Genomic DNA, 16,866 nt, shown 5'->3' on the forward strand with positions numbered 1-16,866 from the left:
ATCCCTCCAGTCCGGCACCGCCTTCCTGACCTGCAGTCTTCTTCTTGACCTCTCCGCCTCCATCCTACTCCGACCTATCACCCTCACCTTGACCTCTTTCCACCTATCACATTTAGCAGTCTTCTTCTTGACCTGCAGTCTTCTTCTTGACCTCTCCGCCTCCATCCTACTCCGACCTATCACCCTCACCTTGACCTCTTTCCACCTATCACATTTAGCAGTCTTCTTCTTGACCTGCAGTCTTCTTCTTGACCTCTCCGCCTCCATCCTACTCCGACCTATCACCCTCACCTTGACCTCTTTCCACCTATCACATTTAGCAGTCTTCTTCTTGACCTGCAGTCTTCTTCTTGACCTGTCCGCCTCCATCCTACTCCGACCTATCACCCTCACCTTGACCTCTTTCCACCTATCACATTTAGCAGTCTTCTTCTTGACCTGCAGTCTTCTTCTTGACCTGTCCGCCTCCATCCTACTCCGACCTATCACCCTCACCTTGACCTCTTTCCACCTATCACATTTAGCAGTCTTCTTCTTGACCTGCAGTCTTCTTCTTGACCTGTCCGCCTCCATCCTACTCCGACCTATCACCCTCACCTTGACCTCTTTCCACCTATCACATTTAGCAGTCTTCTTCTTGACCTGCAGTCTTCTTCTTGACCTGTCCGCCTCCATCCTACTCCGACCTATCACCCTCACCTTGACCTCTTTCCACCTATCACATTTAGCAGTCTTCTTCTTGACCTGCAGTCTTCTTCTTGACCTGTCCGCCTCCATCCTACTCCGACCTATCACCCTCACCTTGACCTCTTTCCACCTATCACATTTCCAACTCCCCTCCTCCAAGTCCCTCCCTCCTACCTTTTATCTTCTCCTGCTGAACACTCTCTGCTCATTCCTGAAGAAGGGCCTGTGCCCGAAACGTCGAATCTCCTGTTCCCTGGATGCTGCCTGACCTGCTGTGCTGTTCCAGCTATAAAGTTTCAACTTTGATCTCCAGCATCTGCAGACCTCACTTTCTCCTCTCATTTCCTGGTCCATATGGACACATGTTACAGCCAGTGCAAACATATGTTCTTATTTAAAGTTGATCTGAGCTGCATGATGGAAGATCAGTAGCTCAATAAGGGATTGGAAATTCTATGTGGTGTGGCCAGGCTACACAGAAGAGAATGTTTACATAGCCCCTTGTGTATTCTCAGGAATGATGCTTTCTTGAAAGAGTTTTAGGAGGGTTTATTAGGAGGAGCTCTTGTGATACATTGGTACATTCCCTACCAGAAAGCCTGGGTTCAAGTCTCACCTAACATACAGGTTGGCTAAAAGTATCTACACTTAATTAATGCAAATATGAAAAGGTTTTTAATACTTTGTGGCAAAACAGATTTGTGTTAGCCATGAAAGTCATTGATGGATTTGTCCTGACAATAACAGTGTTTGGGATTAGCTGATACAGGACAAAGACTAATACTCAGCCAGGCTGGATTAAATATGATGGATTACAAAGTATTTAAATGGACTATTCAGCTTCCCTAAGAAGTACGGCACGATTTCCACTTGTCACTTGATGCTGGCACAGCCCTTTTTACCATGAGAATGATTATACAAGTCATGTTTCAAAATGATTAATCACGTCAGTAATACCATGGCAGAGAGGGTATGTTGACAGAAGTTAGAACTAGTGAAGTAACCGTATGTGTTGTAGAGCCAGACCAATTTAGATTATCACTCAGCTCTGATGAGGGCTCAATCTCCAGCACTATTGACAATTTGTTACATCCAGATCAGGAAGGGAAGTTGACTCACTTCCTTTCAATGCTGTCTTGATTGGTCGCAACAAATACTTTTTAAGAAGGCAGCCATGACAATGCAATTAAAGAAGTAGTTAACTAGATCAAAATGAAGGAGCCAGTTATGACAGTTTTCTTGAGTGAAGGAAAGAGGAATTTTATTACTTAACCGGCAAAAATAAAACACAACATCAAACACACGAGAGTACATAATAAGCTTGAAAGAGTGAACTGGGAGAATACAGCCTGGGAGAATAAAGATTGCACTGTTTAAAAGTTCTTGAGGTGTTGTTAAATTATCACCGTATTAGTTTACGGAGGTAACCTCAGTATTGGCAAAGTTTGTAGATACCCTTGAGTTCTTAATGAATAGTTGTTTTATCAAATAGCTTTTCCATTGGTCTCTGACCTCAGATAATTTGTCACAGGGGAGGGAGGGCCAGAGAGCCCCAGAGATTTCAGTACTTGTTGTTGTTACCAATCCATGTTCGTTCTCTTCTTTTCTGCTCAACAGAACCTGTTGACATAGAGTTCAGTATGCATTGCTGAGTCCTTGCCATGGATTGCTATCTTGCTGCAGTGGAGGGGCTTCAGTGTTCTGTTGATCCCAAAAGCAATGCCATCAGGACTTCAACTCCTGGCAGGGCCACCCATATTGGTAAGGTCAGAGAGGAGAAAGCACAATCCAAAACACGTCTTCACAACTGAGCAGCTCTCTTCAGGATCTACTCTGTTCAACCAACAAAGGAAAGGGGATTTAAAGAAGTACCTTAAAAATAATCTGTTCTGTCACCAATCTGGCTGGAAAATCAGATTCAGTTAGCTCATTTACATGGGGTCTGAAAATCAAAATCAAACTCAATCTCAGAACCTGGAATGTATGAACCGTCATGGACAATGAGTGAAACACTCCACCGGAAGGAAAATTGCTCTGGTTGCCAGCAATCTTAGGTATTTCAATACAGTGTCTCATGAAGCAATACCAAAAGAGCAGGCGAAGGGCAGCTGATTGAGAAAGATGGTGGCTATACCTTCTCTGGAGAGAAGAGTCTTAGGATCAACCCAGAACACATGGAATTGGATTCACCATCAAGAACAAACTTGTCAGTCAACTCTTTGAGCTCCCTGTTGGTATCAACAATTGCTTCATGACTCACTGCCCAAACATGCAGCAACGGTCATGAGTACCTATCCCCCAATCCTTGATGCAATAGGATGAGTCCAAAGAAAGATTCTGATCCACCCTAGACACAATACTCGCCAACATCCTAAAGAAAGATCAGATTATCATTTTTGGGGACTTCAATACCTGGGTTGCAAAGGACTCCGCATTCTAGAAAGGAACCACTGTAAAGGGAAGTGTTGGGAATTACAACTCTAATGGGATTCCATTGCTCACCAAATGTACAAAACACCAGGTCATCAACAACACAATGTTCTGACAAAAAGACAAGTTAGAGACTTGTTGGAGGCATTCATGTTCAAAGCACTGGCACATGATTGACTATATCATCATTCAATCCAGGGACCAAAAGGATGTCCTCATTACCAAAGCAATGACTAATGCAGGTGACTGTTGGACAAAGCACTGGCTCCTCAGCTCCTTGATGTCTATCAAATGTCATTCAGCAATTCAGAAAAACTAAATTTTGAGCAGTTTCAAGTGCCAAATAGACAATTAAATTTCCAACAATGTCTTCACCAAGATATGCAAAGAGTTAATTCTAATAGAATGGAGCAAGTCTGCAAAGAGCCAAAGCTAGCCATAATCTCATGCTGTGAAGAAACGGTCAGCTACAAGATCAGGAAACATCAGGACTGGTTCCACAAGAATGATGGCACTATCCCAGACTTCATCAACAAGATGTGGAAATCTATCAAGGCCTGGCAAAACAACATTGCAACAAAGAGATGAACTCCTGAAACTGCAAAAGTGGAGTTACAAAGAAGAATAAGGAAATCAAGGACCAATGGTGGACCGAGAAAGTTAAGGAGTTGTAACTCGTTGCTAACAAGCACAACACCCATGGTTTCTTTAGTGCAATTAAAGCAATATACAGACCCCAGACCCTTTGCCTCAAATTGGTGTGGAGCAAGAATGGCACCCTTTTTGAGAGACAACTATCAACCACTGATGGAGAGAACACTTCAAAGTACTCCTAAACTGAAATATAATCATCAGCAAGGATGATTAAAGTTGGAGTTAGAGTTAGAGGACATATTACAATTGATCTTTTTCTGCACCTTTATTGTAGCTGCAACACTGTACTCTGCATTTTGTTCTATTACCCTGAAATACTTATGCAAAGTATAATTTGTCTCGTTAGCACACAACACAATACTTTTCACTGTATCTTGGTACCTGTGACAATAATAAATCAAATCAAATTTTAAGGAAATCCCACAAATTCCCAAAGATGACCTCTGACTCCCATTTAGTGCAGAAGTTGAAGTTGACGTTAGACATAAAAAGAATGGAAAAGTCCTGGAGGAATAGCAGAGATTCCGGCAGAGAATTTCAAACATAGAGGACCAGAGCTTACCCATCAACTCCATCAACTGTTCCTGAAAGTCTGGGACAAAGAAGAAATCCCTGCCAATCTCAGGCATCTGCAACTGCCATCGTCAAGAAAGGAGACAAACTGAACTAACTACTGAGGAATCTTCCTACTCTCCATCGCCAGGAAGACCATTGTCTCTATCCTCACTTGGCACCATCTCCCATCTTAGAGGAAACCCTTCCTTAAATGCAGTATGACTTCTGACCAAATCACGGAATCATGGATATGGTTTTCATTGCTCCAGCAACTCCAAGAGAAATGCCAGAAACACCACCACTCTACATTGAGTCAGATCAATGAAGGCAATCAAGAAATTCAATGGAAGATCCTGTCAAAGGCCAGCTATCCAGTGAAATTCATCAACATCCTCCATCTCCTCCACAAGATGTTGGCAACAATAGTCACTGATGGTAACATGCTGCACTAATAACAAGGCTCTTGTGTAGAAGGCAATCATCCTTCCGACTCTTCTATATGGCTCTGGAAACTGCACTATGTTTAAATGCTACCTCAAGACTCAGCGCTGTTTGAGACAGATTCTCTGCATCAGCTGAGAGGTGAGGTGTACTAAGACCAGTATCCTTCAAGCAGCCAATGGCACCAGCATTGAGACCATGATCATTTGAAACCAACTCCACTGGGATGACCACATGCTTAGAATGCCCAATCTCTGACTACTAAAGCCAATCATCTTCACCCAGCTCAAGGGATGCACTCAAACAAGAGGAGGACAAAGGAAGCTTTTCAAAGACTCCCTCGAGAAATACAATATAGATGCCAATGTGTGAAGACCCTCGTTCAGAAAAAATTGACTTGGAGGAAGCTCCTGTATGAAGGGACAATTCCTCAAGAACACCTGGCAATAAGGGGAACTATGGGAAAGGAACTGGAGAAAAGAATGCCAATGATCTCAAGGCCAAGGACCAATTCCACCTCCTAGAAAAAGGCCTGCCAAATGTGTGCTGAGATGGGGGTGATTAACCCAGCCAGGACCCACAGAACACATGACCAGTGGCACACAGTTTCCTGGGTGGTAAACTGTACTCATTTGAGTGATTTGTTAGATTATTCTGGAGTGTAGTCCCATTGTCTTGACAAGGTATGCAACTGGCAGAAGAGTCTTCCATCTCCAGTTTGTGAAATTGTCATGCAAGTCTAAATTACAACAGGAGGTACACATTTCTCACTGCTGACTTAGTTGCCTGGTTTTGATGTATTCAGATTTCAGGGCAGGCGGTTTTGTTTATTTACTTGGGACTTCTGAACTTGTTTCAATTTAGTTGTAGCTAGATGGTCAAGGCAGGAATTTTAGATCAGTTTAAAAATCACATCAAGAAACATCGCTATGTAACAATCAGATGAAAATTAAAATTCAATGCTCCATAGTTGTCACTATGATATTAACAAGCTTAAGGTCTGGTGGCACAATACTTTCCAGCTACCTTGACAGGTAACTTGATTTTGCAGAATTCTGGTTTGAAAATTTGTGGAGCTGCTTCAAGAAGGGCACCATTGTTAAATTGGCAGCCCCCCTGCCACACCACTAAACTCTTGCCCCATTACTTTGGAGATATTGCTGATGATAATTTCTCCAGTGCCGTTCTGTATTGCTGATGCACAGTGCACAGTGCCAATCTCACTGCAGTAAAGGAGTATTAGGAAAACAGTTGTTCTTTACCCTAGGGTCTTTTGACTTGCAGCAGTCGTTTTTGTCAAGCACTCAGTTTATGAAAGATGGATGTGGTTTATCTGTTCTTAGTTCTCAATGGTTGCCTTTTGAGATTGTCAATCTGGATGCAAGCCAGTTGTTGAGACAGAACACTTTCGTTTGTGGATAGGGTTGATTGACTATATAGTCTTGGAGCTTCTTGCAACACAGGAGTATGTTACAGGTGCTTTTTCTTTTTTTTAAAAAAAAGGTTTTTTTTCTTTTTTTAAAATCAAGTTGTTCAAACATGTTATGATAATACTGGAGCAGGATGGACTTGAACCAGGCCTCCTGATTCAAGAGGTAGGAACACTATCACTGTGCCACAAGATTGCTCTCCCTTTATACACAGATAGCTTCAAAACTAACCTGTTCAGAGATGTTATTACATACCTGTGGAAGATGTGGGATTTGGATTCAAATCTTCTCGTTCAGACTTAAGGACACTTTCAATGTACCGCAAGAGCCTCTGTCTTTATATGGATGCTCAGACCATTAATAACCTTAAAGAAAGATATAACAAACAATGTGATTCAGCAGACATTAACAGAGAAGTGTCTGCCAGAGTATAAGAAGTGTTCAAAATATTTCCAAGTCTCTCCTTTAACATATATGGGAGGTGGATGACTGGATGTGGTTTGACAGAAACTTTGGCAAGGGTAAGCTAAACATTTATTGTATGTAGAATTGGAGAGATCGAAAATGGCTTGCAAATCTGATGCAAAGTGGGCAACAACCCTGCAGTCACCACAAGCTATCATGTATCCCTTCGGCAGTGCATTAAGTTTCGTTTTTCCACAGATGTGACCAAGGTGAAAAAGAGTTTTTAAATTAAGACAGTTTCTAACAGTCAGAAAAAGGGAGGTGACACTGCCCAATGAATTGTGAATATTATGCAGGTGCTTTCCTCAACACCAATCCTGATTTTGAATATCTCCTTCAGATCGATCTGTCTCTCGATCTCTCTCTCTCGATCTCTCTCCTAAAACAGTTGCACTCATCTCTTGGTGATTCAGTTGTTGAATTGTGATCATGTTTTTTACATGTCCAAATCATAGAGTACACAGTTACTCACAATTTATTGAGCTGAAGATTTTGATCTGGTTCGTGAATGTACTGACGAGTTGTTAGTGTCATTCCTGGTATTTTTCTTGCATTTGTCTTGCATCAAAAGATGACATTAGACATTCCTGAGTCCATACTATGGTATCTTCAAGGATCTCCTCAGTCATATGAAGGACACAATTCGGGCGTCCCTATGCTTGAAAAGAATATTGCCCGCCAGGTCCCGGTTTTACAACTTTCAATTGGTCAGCATTCCAGAAGAAGGCAAAGAAAATGCTTCAAAAGATATTCTCAAGCACACCATGTATTAAGGCAACAAAATACACAAAGCAGATGTCACTCAAGATACTTAAAAACAAAATTGTAAAATAGCATAAATATTTTATATTTTCCCACATTCAAATTTCTCAGCTCAATTTCACATTCATTTTGGCACAACGTAGGGATTTTCAGTTTCTGGTCGGAGAACATCAGTACAATGACTTGTGATGATGCAATGACTTTAACACATGTATTTTGTCATTTTTCTTATGAAGAGAGATCGAGACAGTTGTGTTGAGTGGTTTGTTCCCAGTCAACAAAGTAAACAGCTTGTGAGGACTTGGTTTGTTTTTAAGTTGGGACAATGGAAACGGCCTGAAGGTTTATGGTCATCCTCCCACAGAACCAAGAATTTTATTTCTAGGTTTCTACAGTTGCTGGGGTCTTGAAGCTGGATGTGGAAGCTCTCATTCCTCTCTCTTTTACAGCTAGAAGCTGGGGTTCTCTTCCTCCTGCTAGAATTGAATCTGAGACAACCTATTTTACTGAATTTGTCTTTACCAAGGGTGTGTTTATGGGTTGTTACTATACTGGAAGAGTTAATAAGTGATACTTAATATATACCATTTTCTTAAGATTTCAGTATAGTTAAGCAAGTTCTTTTATTTTGTCTGTATTTTAACCGTAATGTAAAACTCAAATGTATTTTGCTTAAAATAGAGTAGTTTGATCAATCGAGGTCCATTTAGAATGTAATGACTTACACTTACTTTTTAAGTAAGGAAAACTTAAGGTCTAGAATTTCTTCTTAATATTTTGAGGGGGTTTGATCTGAACCCTAACAGACTGGACATGCATTTGGCTGCAGGGATCAATAAAGTATAACAGTTGAAGAAATATTTGGTAGTGCACTTCTTAGACATAGCACATAAGATTCTTCAATTTTCTTCACTGGATATGTTTCCCCACACTGATTACATCTGCCTGTCGGTGCAAATAGCCAGGGAGGTTACACTCCTGAATATCCAAGAAAATGTGCCTTTTTTTTTCTTAAGTGTTTGCAAGTTAACCATCTATTTTTCTCAATCCTTTGACTGAAGCTGCAACTGTGAACCTACATCATGATTCTTACAGCAGAAAAACATGCCGATACAGTCAGTAAGGAGAGCCTCTGCTCCCATCTGGTGGATGCAGAGTGATGCAACAAGTTAAAATCTAAATGCCTTTGAGAGCTCATGTCATGCATTGGTAGTGTCCTACCTTTGAAACAGGAGGCACAGGTTCAAGGCTCACCAGCTCCAGGGTGTGTAACATCTTCTACAGGTTGATTAGAAAATATCTCTAAGTGCAATAAAAGCTAGTCACAATGCTGATTCATAACAGTTCTGATCTGATCTCCTCACAGATGCAGTTTCTATTGATGTAATCGTGTGGAGAAGAATTTTGAAAATCAGCATTCCTGATGGTAGTGTAGGAACAGAAAGAGACACTCAGATACCCCAGCCTGCATTGCCATTCTATGAGCCAAAGGCTGATCAATATGCCTAAATCCATGTACTCACCTTTACCCATATCCTATAATACCATTGTTGTTTATTTTATAAATCTGCCAATCTCAAATTTAAAAGTAACAATTGATCTAACATACCTTTATACACAAGGTGATAAAAGTTTGACAACAGTGACTGCGGAGGATATTTTCTAACTTCATTCATGAACGTTTAGGCTATATCCCAGTGTCCTGGACTCGACATCAAGCAGAAATAGTTTCCTTCCATCTAGTGGGGATAACAAAAAAAAAAAAGACATGTACCTATTCACCAAAAAGTGGTTTTAAATGGGTCTATTTCTTAGGGGCTGTATTGTTATGGGACCAGGAACAATATATCTGCTATGCCATAATATCTGGTGTACCTACTTTGAATTTAAATGTCTTCCTGGCAGTCAGAGTGAAAATATTTGACAGGTTTATGTATTAGGTGCTCTCCCTTGGCATTGCTCCAAAGATTTTTTTTTAAAAAGTGGTACATCCACTTGCTTGCCTTTGCTGTTTGATTCCTTCTGTGCCCTATTAGTGATGCCTTTCTTTTCTCTGCTTCCCTTTTTCCCACTTGTCCAGCCCCACTACAGGTAATGATCTTTCCTGGCCTGAAACTACTGGGAGATATGCATGTTAGACAGCAGTTTGTTTTACATTAACAGGCTTTATCAAGTTAAAATTATATGGCACATACTGTATCAGCAGTGTATTAATAGACAGCTAACCTCATGTATCCAGAATTCTGGTATATAGAGGAGTTGGAGGGTGAAGAGGAGAGTGGCAAAGCTCTTCTTGTAAAGGTGCAATTGGCAAGCGCCACACTTTCCAAAGTTTAAGATTGCATTGAAAACTTTACACATTCCTGACTAAACTGTTGAATGGTAATCAAGATGCCTCCTCTCTGTTCACAGACTTTGCAAATGGGTATCAAACATTTTTCAGGACTCTTTGTGCTGCTGTGTATTGGTGTCGCTGGTTCCCTCCTTGCAACAGCGGGCGAGCATATAATCTACAGACTGGTACTTCCCCGGATCAAAAGGAAACCAAGACTGAAGTACTGGCTCCACACAAGCCAGGTAGGAGTCAATGGAAATGTGTAGTTTCCACTGAAACCACATAAAATATGAAGAGCTCGACATTCTTTATTTGCAGAAGCAAAATCTGTGATAAAATGGTTCGAATGAAATTACCACATTCCTCTCAGGATCCACTGCCCTTACAGAACCAATTATTGTGAGATTTTATGTAATAAAGATGCTAGGAATTGCGAAGTAATAATACTGCAGATACCCAGGGTTGTGAAGTGAAAACATATCCTGACTAATGTTGACCACTTTGCAATAAGCCTTTTGAAATTACGTATGTTATACGGGGGAGAAAACAGACAAAAGGGAACAAGAGTCAGGAGATGGTCCAACACAGCTTTATTGAACAAGTTAGCAAGGAAAACTATATTTCAGTCTCAACTATCGTGTTTTTATTAAAAGCAGTCATTCTGTTCACAAGACTCTTCAGTAAACAGAGTTTTAAATGTCAAAGTAAGCAGTCTCAAACCTGCACTAGCTACCTATTTCTGACATGCACTTCTGAAGATTCAGTACACCTGATCCATAGGTCCCTACTGCTTTATTTGAACTGTTTGAAAGGACTGGCAAATCCATTCAGTACTACTGCAACAAGCTGTCCTTTGGTCAGTCAGGGTTGGCCGACATTTCACGATTTGTAGTAGCGGATTTTGACTTCCCCTCTTGTCTCGGGCTGGTTCTTAGCTTTGTGTCATCTCACCCAGGTGGTCTTCTAGGTCTGGTCGGTGTGATGATACTTGCAACAAGGTACAAGGAACTAGAGGTACTGTGCACATCGACTGTCAGTCGAAGGTACTCTCTGGAGACACTAGTGAAGGTGTAAAATTCAGAGAGCGATGTGGTTCCAGTTTGTCCCATTTATTTGCCTATGTCCAATACTAGCATCAGGCGGGACAGGACAATCCAATGAGATGACTGCTCTCAGAGTACTGTATATAGTTCTTAACCTTCAACTATCAAGTGTTGTCCTTGTCTGGCCTCCTACTGAGGTGGGTGCCTCCAAATCTGTGTAGCGTTCTTCAAACAAAGCAGGTTTGTTGGAGGTGTAGACAGTGGCTCATTCTGTAACAATGTGGCTATTAGCACATGGCCAGGCAATTCCAGACTTGTCAGGATTGCCCAGGGCCTGACTGCATGAATACCATCTTTTTCAGTTCCACAGTTTGCAAATTGCAGAGCCTGGCTGGGTTTGAACTCAACTTCCACATTGAGTTTTTAAATCTATGTTCGTGAAAAATAATGTCAATATTTCTATAACAATCCTGGAGTTCGTGCATCATCTGACCACACCAGCAAGAGGATGTTGTGAAGTCACCTTGAGTGGTTATGTCCCAGAAACAGATTTTGGTCTTGGGACCACACACAAAACTGTTACTTTCACTGCTCCATTTCAAATGTTAGACACATTGTAGCATAAGAGAAAGTGAGGAGTGCAGATGCTCAAGTTCAGAGTAGAGTGTAGTGCTGGAAAAGCACAGCAGGTCAGGCAGTATCTGAGGAGCAGGAGGATCGATGTTTCGGGCATAAGCCCTTTATCAGGTTGCCGCATAGTCTTATTAATAAAGATGCGCAGAAATAACCAATGAAAAGTGCTAACAACTTGACACTCCACCCCCAATCCCTCATCCAATTGAGATTTTTCCCACTTCAGTATCAATTGTTGTGACATTTTGTCCGTGATGTAGACTAAAGATCTATAAATATTTTCAAAAGCATTTAAATTTGGAGGCTATGAATTAATGACATCTGGATTTTTGAGTTTGTAGAAAGCATAATAATGAATTTGTCGGTATTTCTGTAGCCATGGTGATTTCTTTTAATACTTCTTGATAGAGAATAGCTTTCAAGGCTGATATGTTTTTATTTAAGAGAATTTACAGTAAGTAATTGTACACCGGAATGTTGTTAGAAATATCTGCAATTGTTTCTTTAAATCTCAAAAGGAAATACCCATAGCTTAGGAAAAGAAATTTTTTCTTTTCTGTATTTTCAGTTTTAGAACATTACTGCAGAAGTCCTGGGATGGACATATAGGTAAAAAAACAACTCTTCTGAGAAGGGGAGAGGATAAAAGAAGTAGATTATCTTAGACTAAAGTAGTTTAGTAATAGTCTCGGATCAGAAATGTTTGAATAAAACCCTGAAGAGGGTGTTTGAACCTGAGAATGCTTAAATGCAGGTGTATGAAAACCCTAGAAAAGGGCTCTCAGACTTTCCAGACAAAGAGTTGAAGTTATAGGTAACTCAATCTGCAACATTGCAGTTCACTTGAGCAGCCTGAATTTAAATCTGGTCACAAGTCCACATTATTAAAAAAAAGTGTTCATCATGTTACCTTGACAACCTAGTGCAGATTAGGGCCAAAAACGGGAAGCAGAAATTGGCAGGTTATGCTTTGTATATAAAGCATAGCATTGATTGTCTGCCAACTAGATTTCACAATCCTTTAGACGATTACTTTGGGTTGTCTGCAAAATTGATTATGAATCAAAACAAAAAGCAGACCATCTTGGACAGTATCCCTGAGCAGTTGCTTTCAGTTCCTGTTACTGGTGAATGAGGAGTTGTGTTCACAAGAGAAAATTTATGAGCTGGCCCAATGTTATTTAGTCGGTTCTTCACCTTCAGAATTGGTAGGAAGCATGTAATTCAGACCAGGAGGGAAGAGTGCTTGCTGAGGGAAGAGTTGGCCAAATGCAAAATTGGAATGATGTGAAAACTGCAGTTTTGTACATGCCCCAACAGTTTTGTCAGTATCTGGGTGACACTTATAAGACCATAAAGGGTGGCATGGTGGCTGTGGTGAGCACTGCTGCCCGGCAATGCTAGGCCACTGTGTGTGGAGTTTGTTCATACTCCATGTCTGTGTGGGTTTCTGCTTGGTGCTTCATTGTCCTCCCACAGTCCAAAGCTGTGCAGGCTAAGTGGATTAACCATGGGAAATGTAGGGTTGCAGGGATGAGGTGGGATGCTCTTTGAAGGGTTGGTGTGAATTCAATGGGCCACACTGCAGGGATTCAATAACAAGAGGAGGCCATTCGGCCCCTTGAGCCTGTTCTGCCACTCAAATCAGATCAAAACCAATTTGTATCTGAACTCAGTCTGCCCGTCTTGATTCTGTAAACCTCAAGTGACTCATGTAAAAAAAAAACTACTCATCTCAGGTTTTAATATTTCCCATCAATCCTCTGCCTCAACAACTTCTTAAAGATAGATTTCCAGAATTCCGTTACAACTTCTAATGCCCTAAAACCTGCCCACAACTTCTGTGCCATGGGCCGATGATCACCCTTCAGTCTAATTTTAAGGCTATGCCTCCTTGTTTAGGACTTTCCTCACTCAAGGAAATAATTTCTTTTAGTCTACCTTATCAATTTCTTTGAACGCTTCAGGCACATTACGCCTTAATCTTCTGTACTTAAGTGAATGTCAGCCTCATTTGTGCAACCTATTCTCTTAATATGACCCCTTGAACCTTGTCCTCACAGACTTAAAATCCAAGCTCTTACGTTATGCAATTATGAATGTATTTCATATCTCTTCATATACCTGCTTTAGAGAGTGTATTTACATCATGTACCACATCATTAACTGCAGAACACATATGTATATTATTTCTCTGTATCCAATTTTTAGCTGTTTACTTCATAAAATAATTCAGTTCAAAATTCCACTATGGCCTTGACTGACTTGGCAATTCTTCAAAGAATCACAATTGTATAGCATATACAGTGCCCCTTCAACTTGTGTGCCTGTTCCCATTCTTGAACAAAGCAAAGCAATCTAGATAATCCCTTTCCCCATTGCTCTCCACTTGAGAATCATAATGCATTGATATTTGGGAATTTGGGCTCTAAGGTGGATGAAAACTGGATTTTTTTTTAAGTTCTGTGAAGACCTGTCTTGTATTTTGAAAAGATCAAAAACTCCTTTCAGATATTGATTTAAGCTAAAAGCAGTAAGGGGAAACAATTACTGACCTGAATTTTTGAGAGAGTAAGTAAAGGGAAGGGAAGAGAAGCGAAGCGAACAAACAAAACACCTTCCAAGTATTTATCTAATTCTCATTTGAAAGTTACCACTGAATTGGACTCCCCCACATCTTGGCGCAGTGTATTTCAGATCACAACAATGCACTAAGTAAATGAATTATCACACCCTCTGATAGACACAAATGTGTCATCAATCTGCGTCCTCTTGTTACTGACCTCCTACCATGGTTAACAGTTGCTCCTTATTTACTCTCTCCTTGTAAAATCTCTGACATTCACTGCTTTAAAGGAGAGAGAGTGAGAGGCCCGAGAGGATCAGCAGATTCTTTGACCAACAGTTCTGGTCCTCCGACCTGAGCATCAGCAGCAATAACTGGGTTGTGATCAGGGAAGGAGCAGTAATCATGCTTATGGTGTTGCATTTATCTCAATTATCCCTCGGAATGTTTATGAATAATCGGTGTTTGGCAGCTCACTGGATTAATTCTCATTTGGTCATTTTTTTTTAATTCATGGAAAATGAGTATACCTGGCCAGGTCAGCATTTGTTACCCCTGCCTAAGTGCATTTGAGAGGATGTTGGTGAGCCACCTCTTGGAAATATTTCAGTCCGTGTAGGGACACCCACAATTCTGGTTAGGAAGGAAGTTCAAGGATTTTGACCCAGCGACAGTGAAGGAATAGCAATCCAGTTTCAAGTCAGGATGGTGAGTGACTTGGAAGGGATCTTGCATTGTTCCCATGTGTCTGCTGCTTTTGTCTTTGAGTGTTAAAGGTGTTGAATTTGGAAGCTGCTGCTGTAGGATCCTTGCGAGGTGTTACAGTCTAACTTGTAGATGATATGCACATCTACTACTGTGAATCGGTTATGGAGGGAGTATATGCTTTTGGTGGTGAATGAGATGCTAATAAAGCACTTTGACCATTGACCCTTGACACAGTGATACAAGCATTGTTAAATCCCCAATTATCAACATTGACCAAAAACTTAACTGGACCAGACATATAAATAATGTAGCTGCACGTACAGGTCAGAGGCTGGGAATTCTACAGAGAATAACTTGCCTCCAAATGTCTTAAAACCTACCTCTATGTCCTGAATGGTGGTGAGCTCCTCACATACTGTTGAAACTGCATTCAGACAGGCAAATGGAAAGTAATCCATCAAACTGCTGACTTCTGTTTTGTGGATGATGGACAGGTTTTAGGGCTTTAGGAGGCAAGTCCTTCTCTGTAGAAGTCCCAGCTTCTGACCTGCTCTTGTAGCTACAGTATTTGTGTCTGGACACATTAAGATTTTGGTCAATATTGATAATTGGGCATTTAACAACGATAGTATCATTAAGTGTCAAGGGTCAATGGTGAGAGTCTTTCCTGTTAGTAATGGTCATTGTTACTTATGCAGCATGAATTTGTCACTTAACAGTCTACATCTGGATCTTGTCCTGTTTTTGCTAAAATTTAGACACAAACCAATTCAGTACCAGGTATTAATGGTGCTGAACATTGTGTATTCAACAGCAAACTACTTATGATGGAGGGAAGGTCATTGATGAAGCAGCTAAGCATAGTTAGGGCTAGGACACACTACTCTGAGGAACTCCTGCAAGATGAATTACGTCGAACAACTCAAATCAACTTCCTCTCTGCTAGGTATGACTCGAACCAATGGAGAGTTTCTGACCCAATTCCCAACTTGGGGAGTGTTTCTTGATGTCACATTCAGTCAAATTCTGCATTGATATCAAGAGCAATCACTCACACCTCATCTAACAAGTGTCAACTATTAGTCACTAAGATAATCAAAACCGAACAACTTTCTCTTGACACTCAATGTCTTTGCTATCACTGAACTCCCCATCCTCCTGGGGATTACTGTTGATAAGAAACTGAATTGAATCATCTAAAATCAATACCATGGCTACAAGAGCAGATCAGAGACAAGGAATTATGCAGCAGGTAACTCGCCTCCTGCCTCCCTGAAGTATGACAATCATCTGCAAAGGCAGAAGTCAGCACTGTGAATAAAATATCCTCACCTTCCCTGAATGAGTGCAGCTCCAACAGATTTCAAGCTTGACACCGTTCAGGATAAAGTAAAGCAACCTGCTTGATTGGCATCACCTCCACCACCAAGGCACAGTGGTTGCTGTGTATATTATTGAAAAGGTGCATTGCAAAGCTTATTTGATAGTCCTTTCCAAACCTGCATCTGATCCCACATGGAGAGATTGGGCAGCAAGCTTATTGGAATGTCACCACCTTGACGTTTCACTTCAAACCACATACCATCCTGACTTGGAACTGTATCACCATTTCTTTAACTGACATGGGGGCTAAATCCTGGAACTCCCTCCCTAACAGCACAACACAGCAGATGAGGCAGGAGCTCACCGCCTCCTTCAAGGGCAATCAAGGATGGGCAATAAATATCTGATTCCCATATTTCATGACGGAGTAAAAACAAGATTGCACCCACAATAATAATCTATTTGTCTTTTTCAGCGATTTCATAGGGCTTTAAATACATCCTTCAATGATGAACAATTTCAGCAGAAACTAAACAGACTGCAAAAGAGGTAAGACAGCTTAATTATATAAATGGCGTCCAATAATTTGTACTGTTTTTCAAACATGCGATTTGTGATTTAAGCAGCGGTCCCTTTCTTAAGTGGAAAGGTGTATGCAGTGAGTTGGTCATTTCCAGCTCTCTGCTTGTAAAAGGTTGAAGCTCCCATTCCAAGAGCTTATACATTAAAATCATTTTTACCACATTTGTTTTATAGAATCATATTTGCAGAAACTTATTTTCCAGTTTATTCATAACTGTCGCAATAGTGACCACCTCAGTACTTTTGCTTCAC

General features: G+C 40.8%; 1 protein-coding gene across 1 annotated transcript in view; it reads left to right on the forward strand.

The window, feature by feature from the left end:
- Positions 1-16,866, forward strand: part of grin3a (glutamate receptor, ionotropic, N-methyl-D-aspartate 3A) — a 146,616-nt gene that overhangs the window by 123,056 nt on the left and 6,694 nt on the right. The window contains exons 7-8 of the mRNA XM_043715600.1: positions 9,837-10,001; positions 16,508-16,581. Of these exons, the coding sequence (XP_043571535.1) occupies positions 9,837-10,001; positions 16,508-16,581 (239 nt within the window). The remainder of the gene's footprint in view (positions 1-9,836; positions 10,002-16,507; positions 16,582-16,866) is intronic.

Source organism: Chiloscyllium plagiosum, chromosome 2 (genome assembly GCF_004010195.1).
Source record: "Chiloscyllium plagiosum isolate BGI_BamShark_2017 chromosome 2, ASM401019v2, whole genome shotgun sequence".
Taxonomy (NCBI): domain Eukaryota; kingdom Metazoa; phylum Chordata; class Chondrichthyes; order Orectolobiformes; family Hemiscylliidae; genus Chiloscyllium; species Chiloscyllium plagiosum.